Source organism: Myiozetetes cayanensis, unplaced genomic scaffold, assembly GCF_022539395.1.
Source record: "Myiozetetes cayanensis isolate MyiCay16 unplaced genomic scaffold, myiCay2020 scf42, whole genome shotgun sequence".
In the NCBI taxonomy this organism is placed as follows: domain Eukaryota; kingdom Metazoa; phylum Chordata; class Aves; order Passeriformes; family Tyrannidae; genus Myiozetetes; species Myiozetetes cayanensis.
This window is the reverse complement of record NW_026087654.1, coordinates 409042-428232: the sequence shown is the minus strand read 5'-3', so window position 1 is coordinate 428232 and position 19191 is coordinate 409042. Positions and strand designations below refer to the sequence as shown.

General features: G+C 37.1%; 1 protein-coding gene across 6 annotated transcripts in view; it reads right to left on the bottom strand.

The window, feature by feature from the left end:
• The window catches only part of INPP4B (inositol polyphosphate-4-phosphatase type II B), a 312544-nt gene that overhangs the window by 181923 nt on the left and 111430 nt on the right, over positions 1-19191 (bottom strand). For all 6 annotated transcript variants that reach the window (XM_050330616.1, XM_050330613.1, XM_050330615.1 and 3 more), the window contains 2 exons: positions 16184-16408; positions 14457-14501 (listed from right to left, as the gene is read on the bottom strand). In XM_050330616.1, the coding sequence (XP_050186573.1) occupies positions 14457-14501; positions 16184-16408 (270 nt within the window). The remainder of the gene's footprint in view (positions 1-14456; positions 14502-16183; positions 16409-19191) is intronic.

The following is a 19191-nucleotide window of genomic DNA, read 5'->3' as shown; positions in this document are numbered from 1 at the left end:
CAAGATGTAGTAGGGAACTACACTACCAACTGTAACTCACAAAAGAAAAGGCAGATAGTAGTTCAACTTGCAAGCAAAGCTATTGCTGGACTGTCTTACTGAACAGCCTTAAGACTCATTTGTCTGAGAAGAGTTGTGTCCCTTCATTTACATGTGCCAAGGATGAAGACTCCAGGGAAGCATGAGAAAGTAGGTTGAACTTCACAAATGTTCAAAAAAAACACCCCAAAACAAAATAATAAAAAAACCCGCACCAAAACCATCTCTGCAATGTGCCCCAAGGGAGCATGGCAGGAAGATGTGAGCCTTCATGTATAATGCTCAAAAGGGATAGAACGTTGCCTTTAAAAGAAAGTAGTGTATGACTGACCTGCATGATTGTAGATTTTTTTTTCAATATTTTTAACCTCCCTCTCTGCTGGGATCCCAAACAACAGCCTGGTTCACAACTGGTTACTGTTGCACAGGTGCCTGTCAGATGCTGAAAAGTACTAGGGAGGTCTTGCCTAAAAGGAGGGTCCTCTACAGAAAATAGAATGTAAAGGACTCACTAATCCCTCAAATATGCCAGAGGTCACCTTATAGCAAAATAAAACCCACGCTCTTTGACATATCTCAAAGGAAACCAGACATAAACTTCAAAGTCAAGGCAAAGAAAAAAGCAAGACACACTTTTTATCAAAGGGGAAAATAGATTTTTGCAATTCAGAACAATCACTTTTAGCCCTGTAATGATTAAATTTCCCAGTCAGGAAATGCATGATAAATGCTTAGTAACCTGCATGCAAGCTGTAGTTAAGAGAAGTTTTTCTAACATAAGTAAGACTTGTCTGAAAAGGTGGCAATTCTGGATTAATACCTAAATTAGAGATACTCCAAATGAGAGACAATGCTTTACTCCTCAGAGGACTTTGAAACAGTCATTCTGAAAAATAAATTAAGATTACTTTAACAGCATGAGAACTGTATGAGATAGCAAAGTATAATCCAATTACGAGGAATTAAATATATATATATTTGTATTTTTCACATAAATGAGAGTCCAGAAATAATAAAAGCTCACAGATCAAAGGTTGTGTCAGAGGAAGAGCTCCAAGGAATCCATCTCCCATGAGAACTCTACATTTGTTTACTCACATATTTGGAAAAAATAACCTTTACTCCATTACTTCTCAAAAAATGTATCTCAACCATGAGAAAAGTACAGGGTGAAAAACACCATACTGACTGTAGCTGTTGTGACCACTTAGATGTCATTTTGAAGTAACATTCTTAGAGCATTCTTATGTATTCTTAAAATACATATACATTTGTATTTTCAGTTTCTTTAAAATCAACATCAAGCTCAAAGATACTGGCTTATAATTTTTACTCTAAATTTTTATCTCACAGTTTTACAAAAGGTCACCAGTTCGTATTTTGAGTCAGATCTAAAAGGGGAGCCATTAATGATTTCTACAGAGTAGCAGGGCACCAGACAGAAAATTTTATCCTTACTCTACAAAGACACTCTAATTTCTAGCAGAAGTTTCTTCAAGGGTGAAAAATTGCTATTTACATGCTGCAATCTTGAAAATGCCTTGATTTTGATGTGTTGACACATGTCAAAACACATCTGACTTCTTTCCAGAGAAATAATTTTAAATTATTTCAGTGCCTTTGTACAAAGTATGAGTTAGGAATTAAAAGGAGGGGGGAAAGGGGAAAAAAATTGTTTATTTGTCTCTGTAGAGAGACCCCCTGGCAGATTTGAGATTTAAATCCAGGATGACCTGGGTACTGCTGCTCTTCATCTCAATGGAAACATGTTCTGATTTTAAAGTTGAAAACAGTGCTAGCCCATTTCAGTTTTTAAAGTAGCTCATTTACAATCCTAAAGTCAACAATCCTCAACTTCTTAGGTGTGAAGAATTCTGGTCTTCAAAGAACACCAGGAACAAACTCTTCTTAACCCATCATAATGAAATTCTGCACTCTTTCAATCCCTCAGAAATCAATCTTAAAAGCAACAGAATTTTAGATTAAAGTTTTAACTTGTTTTGCACATTTGAACAAGACTGAACTAAATTTCAAAAATGTCTATTTTTTACATTTCAGTTTCATATTCCACATAATAGGCAAAAAGCACACTAAAAATATGGTTGATCACATTAACTGAAGTGGTCATAACTGGACTAGAAACTTTGTTAACCATAGGAGGTAGGGGTAAAAAAATGAATAAAAGCATTCTTAAGCATTGTGTTTGTTTTCAGTAAAGCCCTTCCAAACACCTCAGGTCAGCCTGCTAGTCATGCTGCATCTACTGTTGTGTGGGATTTTGTGCTGCTGCATTTAGGAGAATTCCTGTTCTCTCAGGGCCTTCAGGGGAACCTCATTTTTAAGTCAAAACTCACCCCAGGAAATGCATTTTAGAATCTCCAAAATTAAGTACTTCTATAACTAACGTGTTTAAAAGGGGAGGATGACTTTAGTCTTCTATTAATTAAATGTTTTTCTATTTATGTAACTTCTGTTTCCACATATAAGGATTAAAAACAAGTCCATTGGGAAATGTTTTATAACATGAAAGTATTCCTGCAATTATTTCTACAGGCGTATTCAGAGACATATTTAACAACTGCCATTTAAAAGACAAATGTTCGGTTAACGCAGTGCAGTACCATTAGAGTCTAACAAGTCAAGAGTTATCATGCTTTGAATTATTAAAAGTGTTTTCATTTAATATATTATTGGTCTAACAACACAGTTGCTTCATATCTCTTTAGCCTTTTACATTCTGCACAGCAAGAAGCACAAACTATGTGATTACTGTATCCTGGAAATCATCTGCTTGCTTTTTGTCTTCCAAACAATCTGTACCCTTTTGGAATTATGAGGTGACTTTATCTTTAAAGAGAAAGACACACAAGGAAAGACATGTGAGGAATTCTCCAGGCAGTTCTTCATGAAGTGTTTTACAGTCCGGGCTAAGGTTAGAAAAGACCAACTGCAAAAAAATGACAGAAAAAGTCGAGCATAAACTCTCAACAAGACAGATATATCCACGAGTGGGTTTTAAACAGAATACTCTGCGCCCCCACACACCTGCTACCTGGCTTTGGAGGTACTTAAAGTCTCCAGGTATTTAAGCTTTGAACTGTAAGAGGTCCCTACACACCCGCAGGTTGGCTTCTGGGCACGTTCTGACTGTCTCAGCCTTGACAACGCTGAGCAGCTCCAAGCCAACCTCTGGCCCTGTCAGGATTTGAAAAGCACACACCTATCTTGACAGTCTCAGGCTGGCAGGCAGTGGCAGGGCACAGCTGCTAGTCCACATTCTGCAAAAACATCACTGCTGATTTCCTTCACAACACACCCAGCGGGGAGACTGAAGCAGAAATGATGCCAGTGCCCCTCTTAATTCCATAGAGCACTGGACCATAAAGAGGTCAGACATGGGGCAGATCCACAGGTTTAGCATCCTGCCCACCTCTAACATAGCAGCTGCAAACCACAAAAAGCTGCAAATGATTACACAAGAGAGAGGAAGACTTGAGAATCTGCTTGTATCCACTCAAAGCATTCCAACCTTGGTTTTAAAATAAGGACGATTTTCCTGGCAGTAGATGCAGAGAAGACAAAAGATTATTTGAAAGGTAATTCCTGTGTTTTACATACACCATTTTACATTTCAAGTGCCACTGCAGCCAGGACACTGTCCACTATCACTCTAGAAGCCAGGTCCACCTTACTTGAATATCCTCAGCTTATTTTGTCTTTGACTCAAATTTTTTTATTTGTGGAGAAAAGGGTAGGAGTTTCAACTCAGGTAAAAGTCCATTTCAATTTTATTCCTGGCCAATGCCAACATTGCAAATAAATGTTTAGTAAACATTCTACTTAAAGTTTGCATTTTGCAAGCATTCCCACTAGTAAGTGGGAATTCCTTGTGAGAATATACAGAAAAGAAGTAAACATAATTTTGCACATATACAAAAATCTATAAAAATGAGCACCAATAAGGTATTATCCAGGCCAAGAGCATTCACAAAACAAATTAGTCAAAACCAAACTTCTTTTCCCAAAAAGGAAGGAAATTCAAGATGCTCTTAAATTCTTTATGATGTGTTTAGTGTGCATCTTGTGAGGGTTTAGTAATGACGCAAGGGTGGAAGTTCCCTAAAACTGCTTAAGTCCACATAGATGGCAATAATTTTAAACAGTCTAACTTCAACATAAAGTGATTATTTAGAGATGCTGGAGAATTTTTAGATGACAAGTAAGGTATCAACAATAGTAAAGTATCAAGAGATACCTTATTATCCATATATGATACAGAATGTGAGTAGAGTCCACAGCAAACCCATCACTAACAGCTCTAAGAAGCCTCAAAATTCTTATTGAAAAGTTACATGACAAATCCCTGGCATATAGATCTTGGAATCAGTCTTAAGCTTATTGAATCCAACCACCCTCCACACCCATTGTCAATCACAGTATGTTGCCTTGTTGGGTGTTGACCAAGGAAAGACTTCAAAATCTCCCTAAGTCACCTGTGCCAGTGTTTGACCACCCTCACAGCTAAGAAGTCTGTATGGGGGGTTGTGTTCTGATTGAATTTCATGTGTGTTTAACTTCACTCCATAGGACAACTGAGAATAATCCAGCTTCCTCACCTTCCATCTCTCCTACCAGGTGTTTAGACACATTGATAAGATCTCCCTTGAGCCTTCTCCTCTCTAGGCTGACCAGTGCAAGCCCTCTCAGCCTTTCCTCAAATGAAGGATGCTCCAATTCCTTAATAATCTCCAGTCCCTTAACCATAGATGTTACTTTTAGCATCCAAACTGACCCTCTCTAATAATGCCAAAATACAACTTATTTCTCATACATAGAGAGTCTAGAAAATGCCTAGAAAAAAAACTCAGAACTGTAAGGGGCACTAGACAGCACCAGGGAAAATTAAGATATCAGTCACTGAAGCTCAAAACCAGGAATACTAAAAATGGTTCTTAGCAAACTTAGTGGTATACATAATTTCTTTTTTAAGTAAAGTTTAAAATTTTAATGCTACCAGACTTTACAGTTTGATGGAAAAAAGCCCTGTTCCAAGAAGAAATGGTGTAGTTTTAAAGGACTTATGAAGATGTAGCTTATTCTTAGTAATGAAGCTGTGGAGAAGACTAACACCTATTGCTGAAAACGATCTGCAGACACTGTATGTTTTCTAAGCCTCCCTGACAACAGCATAGTTAAGGAATTAAAAAAAAAAATCAATTGCATTCTGAATAGTTAAAATGTCAGCTTCCTGGGAGGTAGGGAAAGGTTGGAAGAAGGCAGCAGTGCCAGGATTGCCATCCAAATCTCTGTTGCAGCTAACGAAGTCTTACAGAGTTTTCTGTAAAAACAAAGGAATAACTCATCCTTATTTGGCTTATTGAGTACAAATATCTGTATTAGAAATTATTTTTAATAAAGATCTAAATAGCTCTCTTCATTCAAAAAAAAATTTCCTGGATCCACAGAGAAACCAGTCATAGATTCATTATGCACCAGGTAAGCACGGAGTCATCAGGTCATTCAAGAGCTGGATCTGTGGTTGTGTGGGGACGTAATGGGAGAGTGGGCTCAGCGCCAATCCCTTCTAGGAAGATGATGCCCATAAGAATTCCTCCCATGGCAGTTTTCAGCCAGGTAAACCATCATTCTGCCCTTCCCAGCTCAGTTCCTGAGCTGACACAAACCTCTGTCACTCGCTTTGTTCTGCCACTCCAGCACCCTGAAGATTAAAGGGGTAACAGACCACATGTAGGTGCACACACAAAGACAGCCCTACAAATCAAGTCTCCTGGTATGAGACCTACATGGGAGTCATCCTAGGGAATCTGAAGAGCCTCATTTGAGAGAATGAGGTTCAAATATTTAACTGGAAAGAGCACATCGGCTGGCAAGACAAGTAGGAGAAAGTATGTGCAGTAGGAGGTATTTCTTAGAGGGAAAAGCAGGAAGAGAAAAATAATGATGAAAAAAAGAGCACCAGTATGTGCCAAAAATAACTTCTCTCCAAGTTAATGATCATTAATCCTACATTCCTCTGAACTAGTTTAAAAATACCCTGGAAACACAAGTTTTCCATTTCATCAGAATAATCGAAAAATTTATGTTACATTCACCAGAACACCCAATACTTTCAGAAACCAACCCCGAAGGACAAATTAAGATACCCACTGAGTTGTTTGTGGTTGTTTTTTTAATACCTAAGTGAGAAAAAAATTAATAAGGTAGCTCAAAATTGACAGAACTGTATTAAATCTACCTACATCTATAAATTCTAAAGTAACTCTGGAAACCCTTTTCCTACTTAACTTTTGATCAGTCTTACAAATTATCATAAAAATTACTGATAGCTAGGAGTATTTTACCTCAGAAAATGGAATTACTAGAATGAGTACCCTTATTGGTAAGGAATGAGGTAGATGAACCCAAGCTATGATTGAGTTGTTGTAATCAATCTGTTTCTAGTTTCCAGCCTCCCTGGGATACTGAACTGGCACCCAAACTCAATGAAAACAGAGTTTGCAGTAGACACAACCTTATCCCTTTGAAATTTTGGATAAAAGGAATTCTGCAAACATGAGACAACAGTTACAAAGCCTATGAGAAAAATGTGACATAGACACAAAAGTAGCATTTTCAGTATCAAGAAGAAATTGATTTTACCTAAGAAGTCTACCAATTTTATTTACTTATGATTTGAAAAAGAAAGGTCCTTCCTAGCCTTATTCTCCTTTTTCCCTGGCCTTGTAAATGCAGCAGTTTGCTAACTCTGACAAGATTTCAGAATTTGTACATTTTGACAGAATTTAATCCTATTATCTGCTGCATCATTCGAGAGCTAAGATGATAAACCCCTGTCTCTCAGAATGGTTAAATTCCAAAAAATGCTTTCAACTGTTAAATAGCTTTTCAAATTCAGGTATCTACAAACTGCTTCTAAACAGATTAGCCATTGCTATTCAAAATTTATCTCTAGATAAGCATTTATATCAAAACATGTGAGAGTTGCTGTGAGAATCTTTATTCTATTAGATTTAAAAGTTTCCCTTAGTCACAGCCCTGATTTGAGCACATTGGTATTTACAAGGTTGTCATTCACTTTATCCTGACAGTTCAAATACAGTTTTTTTTCTTAGAAGCAAAAGCTTCCAGAAACAGGGGATAGTTCAATTTCACAGAGCAGAATGGAAGAAAACTGCCTGAAACTCAGTTTGCACCTGGGTTTAATATTGATACCCCGGAACATCCTCATGCTACTTACCACTTGCATCAGTAAAACAGTGGACTCCTGTAACTCCGTCATACTGGAATATGCTCAATCAGAAATTATTTACTCCCTCATGCTGGTTCATCATCTGCTCTGACCGACTTCAGAGTAAAGAAACACCTCAGCATTTAACAAGCCCACTGTGGTGACTAACTCCTACATAGCACAGTGTAATGCAGAATTTTAATCTCTAACACCTACACAGAAAATGAATTTAAACAACTCAAAGCTATTTAATGAAATCATTAAATATAAAATGGATGCCAACAGGTTCGAAGTATTTCTGTGACTACTTCTATCAAGAATTGCTTCTTACTGACACAGAAACCAAGTAGATAACTCACACTGTTAAAAAATCAGTAATGCTACACTAGTTCTGATAAGTTTTCAGCAACAAATTTTCATAGATATTAACTACATAGAACAGATATCTACATAACTTTATATACGAACATATAGATAAAGAACCCTATGTAAATTTAAAGTACATAGCAGTACAGAAAGAATTTTTCAGATTGCCTAAAGTGCAAAAGGCAGGCAGAACACGAACTGAACATCTTCCCAAGTTCCATTACTGGGGATTTTTGAGTCCTTGTATGTTCAGCAATGCAAGTAGTACAGATTAATACTTAACAGCTTCTCTAGCTGCAATGCAAACGAAGACACTCCCTGCCCCAAAGGGATTTCCAGAATTATAGTGCCTACAGGTACTGATTTGAAAATCTGGCCTAGTTCTCTAGGACTCAAACCCAGTATATCTGTTAAAAAACTGAACAAGGATATAAGTTTTGGAAAACTATTCTAGTTTTGAGTTTTCTGGGGTATGCATCCATGTCCCCCACCCCCTATTTCCTGGATTTGTTTTTTTGTTTGTTTGTTTTTTATACATAACATGCTCAAAAGAGGGTTTAATATAGTGAACACTGTAGGTTAGCAAATCAGAATGATATAATACATTATGTGTAATGTGAGGGGGAATATAATGAATGAAATTGGAAAGCCTAATAAAGAATGCAGATTGAAGCTGTCAAATGGAACGGGACAAGTTCTGCAAGAGGCAGGTTGACTATGCCCATAACAGAAGAGTAATGCAAGACTCTAAAGGCAAGATTTTAAAGAGAAAACACACTAATACATCCCCTTTGTATTCTTAGTTGCTTCAGTAATGGTATTATTACTACTTTATTACAACAAAATTACCAAGTCACAATGTTAGTATTTAGGCAGTTTGGGCCTTTTAAAGAGGTGCAAAATGCTGAAGGAGCAGAGCTTCAGAAGCTGCCTATATATAAATAAAAAAAGTTAGTTTCAGTTTGGCAAGGGCTATCACAAGATCCCAAAATCCTTCTCAAAAGCTAACGAAGTACTGTGGGAGGAGAGGTGGATAAAAAAGAATGTCGAGTCTCGGCAAATCCATCCTCAAATCCTTTTTCAACCGTGTTCACACAATATCTGCATACAATAAAGAAAGTTTCCATTCATCATCAACTGCTGCTAAAAGATGACAGTATGACATGACAGGTGATAGGTATTCATTACATTAGAGGATTTTTGGAAGATCTTTTCACTTGTTGCTTTAACTGCACTGAAATCGACTGGAAGTTACTCAAGTTCACCTGCCTAAATGGAGGAAGAAGAAACTCTCCCAGAAATTAATGTAAAAACATTAAAAGTCCTAAATCAAACCCACTCAAACATGTCTACGGTCTCCTAAACTGGGTTTGAATTGCTACCTCTTTGGGAGGACTCCTTTCAGTCAAAAAAGAATCCATCCCAGCAACACTGATTTAGTAAGAATAAACTCCATTTAAGGCATCTTATGTGGCAGTGCAAAAGTCTCAAAGCAGAAAAAAGCTCAATAAGTAGTTCCCAGAGGAAAACAAGAGCATTCTTTCCAATCACATGGTAGCATTTCTACTTCCTGAACGTCTTCTGTTCAATTTAAATTGTCTTTTATCTACTTTTTGTTGTTGCTGGGAAGAAACAGCATCTAATATACATCTGTAAAACTAGGAAAAAAACCTGACTACCTTGTTTGGTGGAAGACAGAATTTCTGTAGGACCAGAAGAAACTTGAGCAAAGTTAGAACAAAAAAGAGCAAAATGTAAAAATAAAATCTAAACATTACAAACTCAGCCTTCATTTTCATATTTTTGCTACTGTTGTTCCTATCATGGCCAACACTTAGCTTTTTTGAGGGACAAATACCCTTCAGCAATAAGTGACAATGAGAATTTGATTCACAGAGTAATTATCACTTTTCATATTTACTCAAAAGTGCGATGATGATGATGTTTTGTTTGGGTTTTTTTTCCATTTTATTTGGCTAACACAACAAAGCATCAGTTATTCACCAACTCATAGGTTGATGAAGTAGAAGGATAACCAAACTAGATGGGGAAGTTCTGCCAGGATCAAGACTCTGGTTTCAAGTTTGTGATATGGATAAAACATGTCCTCCTTCTTATCATTCTTTTAGGAACAGCTGTTGCAGAAAGAACTCCAAATTATGTTTCAGAATTGGAAAAATCATTCTGTCATGCTCTTTAAGCACCATCAATGTACCATTTATATTCAGTATGGAGAATTAAATCTGCTTCAAGGTCTTTTCCAAGGGATGCCATTACAATACTACTTGGGGAAAAATAAGAGACAATGGGTAATAAAAACTTTTGCATTTACAGGTAGACTGTTTTTGTATCAACCCATTACTTGGTAAAATGAAAAAATAAATGACGTAGAAATTTCTAATTTTAATTCTTTCAACTATTTGAAGTTTTCTGTAAATTGTGCACCATTTAATGAGATTTTTTAAAAGGACATAACCACAAGATTTACTTTATGCTATATTTTGAAAAGTATCAAGACGTTACTCAGCAACAGAGCAGTCCATCAAACTTCACTGCCCTAACATATGTGCCAAAAAAATGAGAGCTTTTGGAAATGCCAGACAGGTGTTCTCACTAAAAGTTTTGTCTGAATATGCCTACAGCATTTGCAGGGACATTCCTTTATATACAGGCATTTAGATCACTGCACCACACCCACAATATCCCTTGCCCTCTCTTCACAACTCTAATCCATGAAACAAATACAAAAAACCACTAAAATGTGTCAAAATGAATTCTACTGATCATTGAGTCTTGAACTTTTGGGATTTTTTTTTTCTTATTTATTTCTCCATGTTAACATCATGTTCATAACCAAGTTCATGTTTGAGCACTTTGACTACTAACTGTGCCTTCTACCCCACTCCCTTATTTTTCTGATTAGTGGAGTTTTCGTGTGCTGCTTTGTCAGTTCACCATCAGGGAAACGCAAATACCTTTAAAGGTACAAGCTCTTGAAAACTTCACATCTAAAATACAATTTGTTTCCCATAAGTTAGCTGACTTCACATACCACACAGTAGCTACACTCCATCAGTGTGAAGCCAGGAACCTACACCATATTTAGTTACATCTGGGACTCAAGGGATGAGATATTTTAAAGAAGAGCCAGGAACAGTAGCTCCAAAATAAACATCTGTGAAAGAACTAACCCTGCACACTTCAAAGTCATGGGAAAGATTCTTATCAGCTTCACTGTGGGTTAGGTTGGTTTGTTTTTCAGGCCCACTGTCTGTTTTGATTCCTTTTGCTCTGTTCCTCCTCTCTGCTTAGCACCCTGCTACCTCCTAGCGCTTCACGGAACAGCAGGCAGAACATGACGACTTGAAAAGCCAAACAACAGGAGAAAGTTTGCAAAGTGAAACTTAGCAGCAGATACAGGGTTCAGAAATCAGCCGTTTTTCCCAAGAGTCCCCAGAAATAATCAAAAATCTTAGTCTAAAGAATGCTCTGACTCCAAAGTTATGTTACGAGTATGAGAAGGTGCACTCCTGAAAATCCTGAGTGTATTGCAATGGAAAGCTGTAACTCAGAAGAGTTTTATTTCTTTGCTTTAACCTCAGGAAAATAGAAAAAAAAATAGACACTTTACTGAACTTTAAAATAAAATAAAAGAAGGCAATGTTTCCAACATTTTATGAAGAGAGTGCTTTCCAGAGTATTAGGGATATAGGATGTGGCAAGACAGCTACCACAACAGAATACAAAGCCCTAGGAAGACTTTAATAACGTTATTTCAAAATCTAGTTATCAGAACCTCAAACTTTGAAATGCAGTATTTACTGCCCCTAAACAAAACTCATGTATTAGGTAGTATCCAAATATTATTAAAAAGCTGCATTTTGTTTCAGTTACTCAGGTTCCATTTCTGAATGTTATTTATTGACCAACTAGTGACAGAAGAGTTAAAATACAGTTATGAGAAAACTTTCAATTTTTTTTAATATAGTTAAAAACATGTATAAGAACTGATATCAGCAAATGTCTATTTGCATTTATATATATGCTACTTCAATAATATAATATTGATCATATAGTGCATATGAGCAAAATTATAGCTATAAGCCATTCTTTCAGGGCTACAGACCAGCTTTATAGGTCATTAGCTGATGGATTTGCCTTCCAAATTCTGAATGCCAAAGATCAGCTTAATCAAGTTGAAATGTCTCTATAGAGCCCTAAGATTTGGTTACCTAAGCCAGGCACACATGACAGCAGTGTGCTTGCTTGCAGCAAATCCCTCTCCCATCTCATCCTGCTTTGCACCACCTCACAGAGAGATCTTGGAAGTCCTTGATTAGCTAAAGTTAATGCCAAGTCTTTAATTAGACACAATCCAAGCCTTCAAAGGGCAGTGTCAGTCAACCAGTGTCCTCGGCCTGCCAGCAGCAGAGCGTGTTCCCCAGATGCCCAGTCCAGGCTGTCAGAGTGAGTCCCTTCCAGCCCTGTCAGTAACCAGGTGAACAGCACAGATGCTGGATTTCCCTAATGCAAATGTGTTATGCTTAAATATGTAGCATTATTTTAGGATCAAGACACTAAGAATCAGCTTTATACAATTCCCTGTATGGCCAAATATCCCTGGCTTACGACACTAGGCAGGAGTACCAGTCAAAACCAAGAGGTTTACAGTGCTACTCTGATTTGTTACCTGAGCAGCAGCAGAAGTCAATGTAGGAGATCACTCATAGAGCTGCAATGACTCAATCAATAATGCTGGAGAACAAACCACAGAGCATAAATGCCTACTAGAAACAACCTAACACAAAACACAAACACCGACACCCTGAGTGAACAGAGAACTGTCCAGCAGAAGCCTAAAAAAGTCTGAAAATGGTTTTACTTTGTTCCTACACTTCTGCCCTGCTGGGGCACTTTTATCACTGAATGCAACTTCTCCTGAAGCATTGCTCATTTAATTTGCAGTCACTGCCTGTAGCACCTTCCTTCCTCTCCTACATCACACCAGAGTCATTCGGGGAGTTCAGTATCGCTGTAACACTGCAATTACTAGCTAAGCCCAAATATTAGTCACATCACCTATAAAATGCATAATGAAAGGCACAGAAAAGTTTAAGTCCCTCTTAACAATTATTATGGCATGTTGATTCCCCAACATAGATCTAGGCCTTTCTTCCATGCCAACATTTAACAATTTCAGCAGGAAGAGTCCCTATAGAAAACAAACAAACAAACAAAACTACTAGACAAAGTTTATTGTAATGTCATAACTATCCAATTTTTAAAAGACATACAGATAAAGCTACCCAGATAAAGTTAAAGCAAATCTAAAAATGATTGTATCAAACAGAACTGCATCTGCCCCAGAGGGCACAGCTTTAGGGTATCAGCTTTTACATCAGCATAGCTGCAGCAGCACACAAGCCAAGTAAAACCCTGATCCATGGACAAGGTCAGGAAACAGGCTCCCATGATGGAATGGGAAGAAACAGAACCTACAGTCATGTCACTGATGCCACTCTGTTTGCTGTGTTTGGAAGTTTCTGAGGGATATTTGTTTGTAGATAATTCAGTATCTCCACATAGTGGAGTATTTATATAATATCCTCCTTATGCATATTTCCCTTTTCCTCACATACACACACTCTTTTGCAATAGATGTTATAAAGTTTTTATACCAGAATAAATGTAACAGATATTGACTAACAATGGGGAAAAGTTTCTCAGTGTACATGAGATGAGTATTAGCAGGTCATATGGATGCAAAAACCATAACAATTTTGACAAGTTTTAGTCTGTTCAGAATGCATGGAGGACATAGCATAAGATACTCCAAACTATACACTATTTGCAATTGTATTATTTTCCCACAGACAGGAGCAGGGAATAACCATAGGACCATTTAAGTTGGAAAAGACAACTTGAAGAGAGAGTTCAACCATTAATCAACTAAACCTAGCTATCATTCTTATTGTTGATACGGAATTATTATATTTAGTGCTTCTACAGCAAATAACTATTTCACCTACTATTTCAGAAGCTTCAAAGCTTTTGCAATGAAAGAACAATGACAAAGTAGACAATCTTGCTTTCAAAAAGCACAGTTTGGGCTGCAAATACTGTGCACCTTTATCTTGTATCACAAACACATGACCATTCAATTAGTTTGTTTAACTTACTGAGCAATCTTAATCAGGATATGTAGCTCTGAACAGAGGGGGAGGCTTGAGCTGATACAACACCTCCCAAAAAAACCTTCTCTTACATATTATAGCAATATATAGTCCACATATATTAATTACTTATACTAAGTAATACTAATACTTAAGTATAAAAAGTAAAAATCAGGTAAACATTTGTATTGACTCCACAAAATAATATCACTTTTAAGTTCAAGTTCGTTCTAAAGCAACAGGAATCTTATCTGAATAAAATATCTTTTTAAAATATTCTACTTGAATGTCTTTTCCCAAATAAGCAGCATTTCACAAATGACATTCACAAAAGCTATTGGGCAGATTTTCAGCTTGGTAGAGCAGCACAGCATTAGAGAATTCAATAGACCTTTAGCCATTCCAACCAATTAAGAAACTATAATCAGCATTTCAAAAGACATGCACAGGCACCTCAGGTACCTCTCCCACCTAAAGGAACCAGGGCTCTGCTTTTTTTCTTTTTTTTAAACAGGTAACATGTTAGATTGTAAGATTCTCTCTCTCCCTATATATATATGTATGTATAATCTCTTCACACACACACACAGAGGCCACTACAATTCCAAAAATTCAAAATGATATCTTACCAAGACTGAACTCCAGCTTTGGCTCATTTGCAATTCTCTGAATACCTTTAAAGATTAAGGAAAAAAGAAATTAGAAATAATTTGATTTCCATGTCTTGGTTTTTAATACATAGTAAAACTTTCACATGCCTCTAACTGCCTGCCATTGCCACTGCTTTATGTTACAAACTTACAGTGAAAGAGAACTTTGCATGAAATACTTTCCTGAAAAAAAAAAAAAAAGACTACTTTTGAAAAAGACTTTTCTTCTTAACAGAAACTTTCTGCTGCTAGGAAGGGAGACTAATAAAAAAAACCCCAGCCTTTCATGGATGGGTACTTGTAAGACCTTCAATCACAACAACTAAGTAAATACTATTGGGAAAATATTAAATCTAACAACTAAATTTTAAGTAGGTATGTCATCATATTAAAAAACAAAACCCATGCTCTGTGAAAGTATGTAAATCAGGTTAATATAGTAAAATATAACCACTTTATTGACCTACAAACAAACTATAAAGCGACAAAACCAACTTATTTTTGTTAGAAAATAAGCACACTAATTCCTTTTCTAATAGAACAAGAAGAAGAACATTCTAATCCATTGTGGAATTATGTTCTGTTGCATATGTTACTGCTCAGGACAATATTTTCTTGTTGTGCTAGAATAGAAGAGTGAACAATAAAGCTGCAGCAAGAGCAAACGGAGGGAAGAAGGGAAGGAAAGGTAAATAACACTGAGTTGTTCACTTGCTGCAGAAAGTAATTGGATCACAACTACAGTCTCAGTGAAGCTTGTAGAAATTTAACTGTCTCTTGTTGACATTTATGTATTGTCTCCAGAGGACAGCATTAAGTATTTGTCAGTATTGAAGAAATGGGTCAGATGGGAAGGACCAAATTGGTATATGAACTAGAATCTAGATTTTTACTTAAAAAAACCCACACAACCATAAAAATAAACCACAAAGAAATAAAACTCCCAAACCTATAACTTTGTTTGCTCCATGCAAACTTGATGTCACTGAATAAGTGTAGCTTCCCACTGTTCTCATTACTGTAGCTAATCAGTCACAGCTGTGCCAGAAAATTTACAGCTGCAGAGCTTAGAAAGGTCAGAAAGATATAACAAATAAGATTGTTACTTTTTTTCAAATGGAGTTATACCAAATTTCTGAGTAGAATTCTCCCACTAGCATATTAGCCTGAAACACCTTTAGGAATATGCTGGATGCAGAGTTAATCAACTGACTGGCCAACTGCAATACAGTCTCTAGACCCCAGTGCACCAAATACAACTCAACATATGGCTACTTGCATTCAAATCCCCTGAGTGCTTTTATATCACAAAGAACAAATCTGTGATACTAATTTAAGTATCACTAAAGCTTTATACATTTATCAAAGTTATCAAACTACATTTTAAACAGTAGTCCATATGTTCATGTAGGACATAAAAGAGGGAAAACACATTTCTAAGTCTTATGAAGAAAACAGTTTAGAGAGAAAAGGCAGAAACATAGTAACCACACATTCATTCCCCTGAAGGTTATCTGCATAACCCAAAATATATCAGGTAAAAGCATTTAAAGACAATTCTCATCAGTTTACATCCTCTACAACTGCACTTTGACAAGCAAGAAGTTAATCAGCACTATGTACCCTGCGTGTGACACAACCTGTACCTCTAGAGAGATTGGGCCATCTTTGTTGTACCGCTCAACATAATGAGCACATGCACTTACTCGTAAACTGGGGCTCTCCTAGGCTGTCTGCTTGGGATGGAGGGAGAAACTGCCGTGCTTCATCTGACGATCTCTCCTCTTTGATTTCCATGATCAACCTCCGGAGCTGCTGAATTTTATTCCGCAAACCTTCCGAGCTCGCCTCTCCCAGCGCCACAGCCCAAGACTCACAATCCGGCTTTGATGCAGCTTCGAGGTAAAGATCTGGCTCTCCACTCTCAAACTCTGCACTCAGAAAAACAATCACAGTTTTTAGGATTCAAAAGGCATGGGGGATGATGAAAATATTGACGTCACACACAATTGAAACCACCACACATACATTTCTTTCCATGGTCACAGAACCACACACCCCCCCATCTACCTCTTGAGTCCAACTCTAGCTCCTTCAGACTTGGTGCAGTACTAAACCTATCCACAGAGTGGTTCCAAAAGCAATTAATTCCAAAAGCTAAACAGGGTGGCAGAATCAAACCAAAATGGGAAGTCCTTTTTCAGCACAGCAGCCTAGCAGGCAGTCTCAGAGTCGCTAACTTGAAAAAGAATTTGATTTAGCAGGGGCAGCAGACACGCTTCTGACAGAGAGTGGGGATTCACCAGAATGAATGTGTCCACCATTTCTTCTATTAGAGATTTTCATTACGCTCAGCCTCTCATTCATCCTTGCCAGAATACAGATCACCAACACATGCAGATAATTTAGCACGACATAACTCCTCTGTGAAGACTCAACAGGTTGTATGTGGGAGCTTCTGACCTCATTACTATCCACATGTCATTTACTGTTCTGCCTGAAGTCTAATTGTTGAATGATCAAATTTTCTAAGAACAAAAGAAGAAAAGTGGTGGGAAAAAAAAAAAAAAAGCTGAAGCTCCCAAGGAATCCAGGTAAGTAGCAAGGGTAAGTCATTTGATTAAGATTAGCACAGGAAGAAAAAACACCTCTTAGGCATTTAAAATTCTGCAGTATAGCAGGCTTCACAGAGTCACAAATTCAATGTGACATTTACTGCAACACACACCAAGAAGAGCAAACTGGAAAAGAAAGAAAAATCAATGCTTCTTTAAAAGAAGTTACCAGCTAATTTAGAAACATAAAACTCTATAAAACACCTGTGCTATTGCATTAATAAGGATTGAAGTATTTGGTTGGACACCAAAATCATTCTGACCTAAATAAGCTATATATCATATTACTGGGTGAAAAAGAACACTTAAATGTTTTCATATCTAGTTCAAAAATGCAAACAACACAGAAAAGTTATTTTCAGGACAATATGAATTTAAATTCCTTTTACTAACTTGTGTATCTAACCTTGGGCATTTGTATACATGTTATTCTAGACCTGTTTGCACTTCATAAACTGAGCATCTGCCAGTTACAATTAACTCTGCTTTTATTGTTATGGAGGGAACAAAAGATGAAACCTCAATTCTAGAAGCCTCTTAAAACTGTACACAAATTCCCATGGAGGTGGGATAAGTGGGGTTTCTTTCTGGGCTGGAACTAAGGAAATGTAACTGGGGCTGCAGATGCTGCAAAAAATGTTGGATAACATTTCATATAGCAGTTGGACTATAGATTTCATGAAGAAAGACTGGAAAGAAGAGTAGAAAGTGAGGGAACATCTTTCTGGCTTCAGAGGTAATTAAAAAAGCTAATAGGGATTCAAACTCTTGCCTCTAGTCCTGGCTCAGTCAGAAAAACAAGATATTCAGTTCTTGAGAGAAGAATATTCCAAATGTGAGGGAGATGCAGATATTCATCAGGTCCTTGTTTACACAAAAAACTCCACACTTGAGTGACCAAACCTGAACAAGCTGAGCTTTACTGTTTGCCAAAGATGACCACAGAGACATAGTGTGATCTGGTACTGCATCTGAGCCATGAGGCCAGTAACCTGCAGAAAGCTCCTAATTAGAAAAGCTGATAACTTTGCTGCTGCTCTGGTAAGATCTGCAACAGCAGAGTCTTCTGCTCCCTTCTGTCACTGACACCAACAATTCAAAAGCTTTTTTATTTCATAGTATTTTGGAGCTACTTGTGGAAAAAATGAAAGGAAAACCATGTAATCAACCAGCATCAAGATCAAAATTAACCAGAATTCTAATTAAAAAGAAAGAAAAACAAAACTGATTATACCTGATTATACCATTCAGCCTTTAAAAGTAGTTTGGATATCCAAGATACCTTAGTGAAGGAAAGGCTGTCAGAGAAACAAGCCAATACTTAACAATCAAAATACAAATGTATCAAGGTGTTCTTTTATTTTTGCTCTTTATCTTTAAATGTAAATAGGAACAGTGATCTTGCCTTGAAATATCCTACCACTAGCTAGATAAAAAAACATCTGCTTTGGGAGGAAATCAATGTTTTGCAATTGAAATCATGCTATTTATATTTACCTCTTAGCTGTGAAAATCAGGCTGCCAAGCACAAAAGGCATACTGATTCACCATTAATATGCATGCAACCAGAAATGGATAGTGAAATGCAGTAGGAGTGGGCATAATTCACTGTATTCTGATCAAACAGGTGCCAGTCTTGAGATGTGGAAATTCATTCTAAACTATCACTTCAAAACACTACAGTCTGCTATATTTAGATCTTTGGAGTACTCTGACAGCTAAGTTAAATTCTGAAAAGCATATGAAAAATGCCTGAAAAATACTCATCACTGCAAATGTGGAAAGTTTTATTCTGCAGATCCAAGAGTAGGTAAATTATCTATTTCCCATACTGTTTCAAATCATGTAATCACAGAATGGTTTGGGTTGGAAGAGACCTTAAACATCATCTAGTTCCAATCCCCTGCCATAGTCAGGGACACCTCCCAGTAGACCAGATTGCTCAGAGCCCCATCCAACCTGGTCTTGAACACTTGCAGGGAATGGGTCAGCCACAACTTCTCTGGGCAACCTGTGCCAGTGCCTCACCACCCTCACAGTAATAATTTTCTTCCTAATATCTAATCTTAACCTGCCCTCTTTCAGTTTAAAGCCATTAC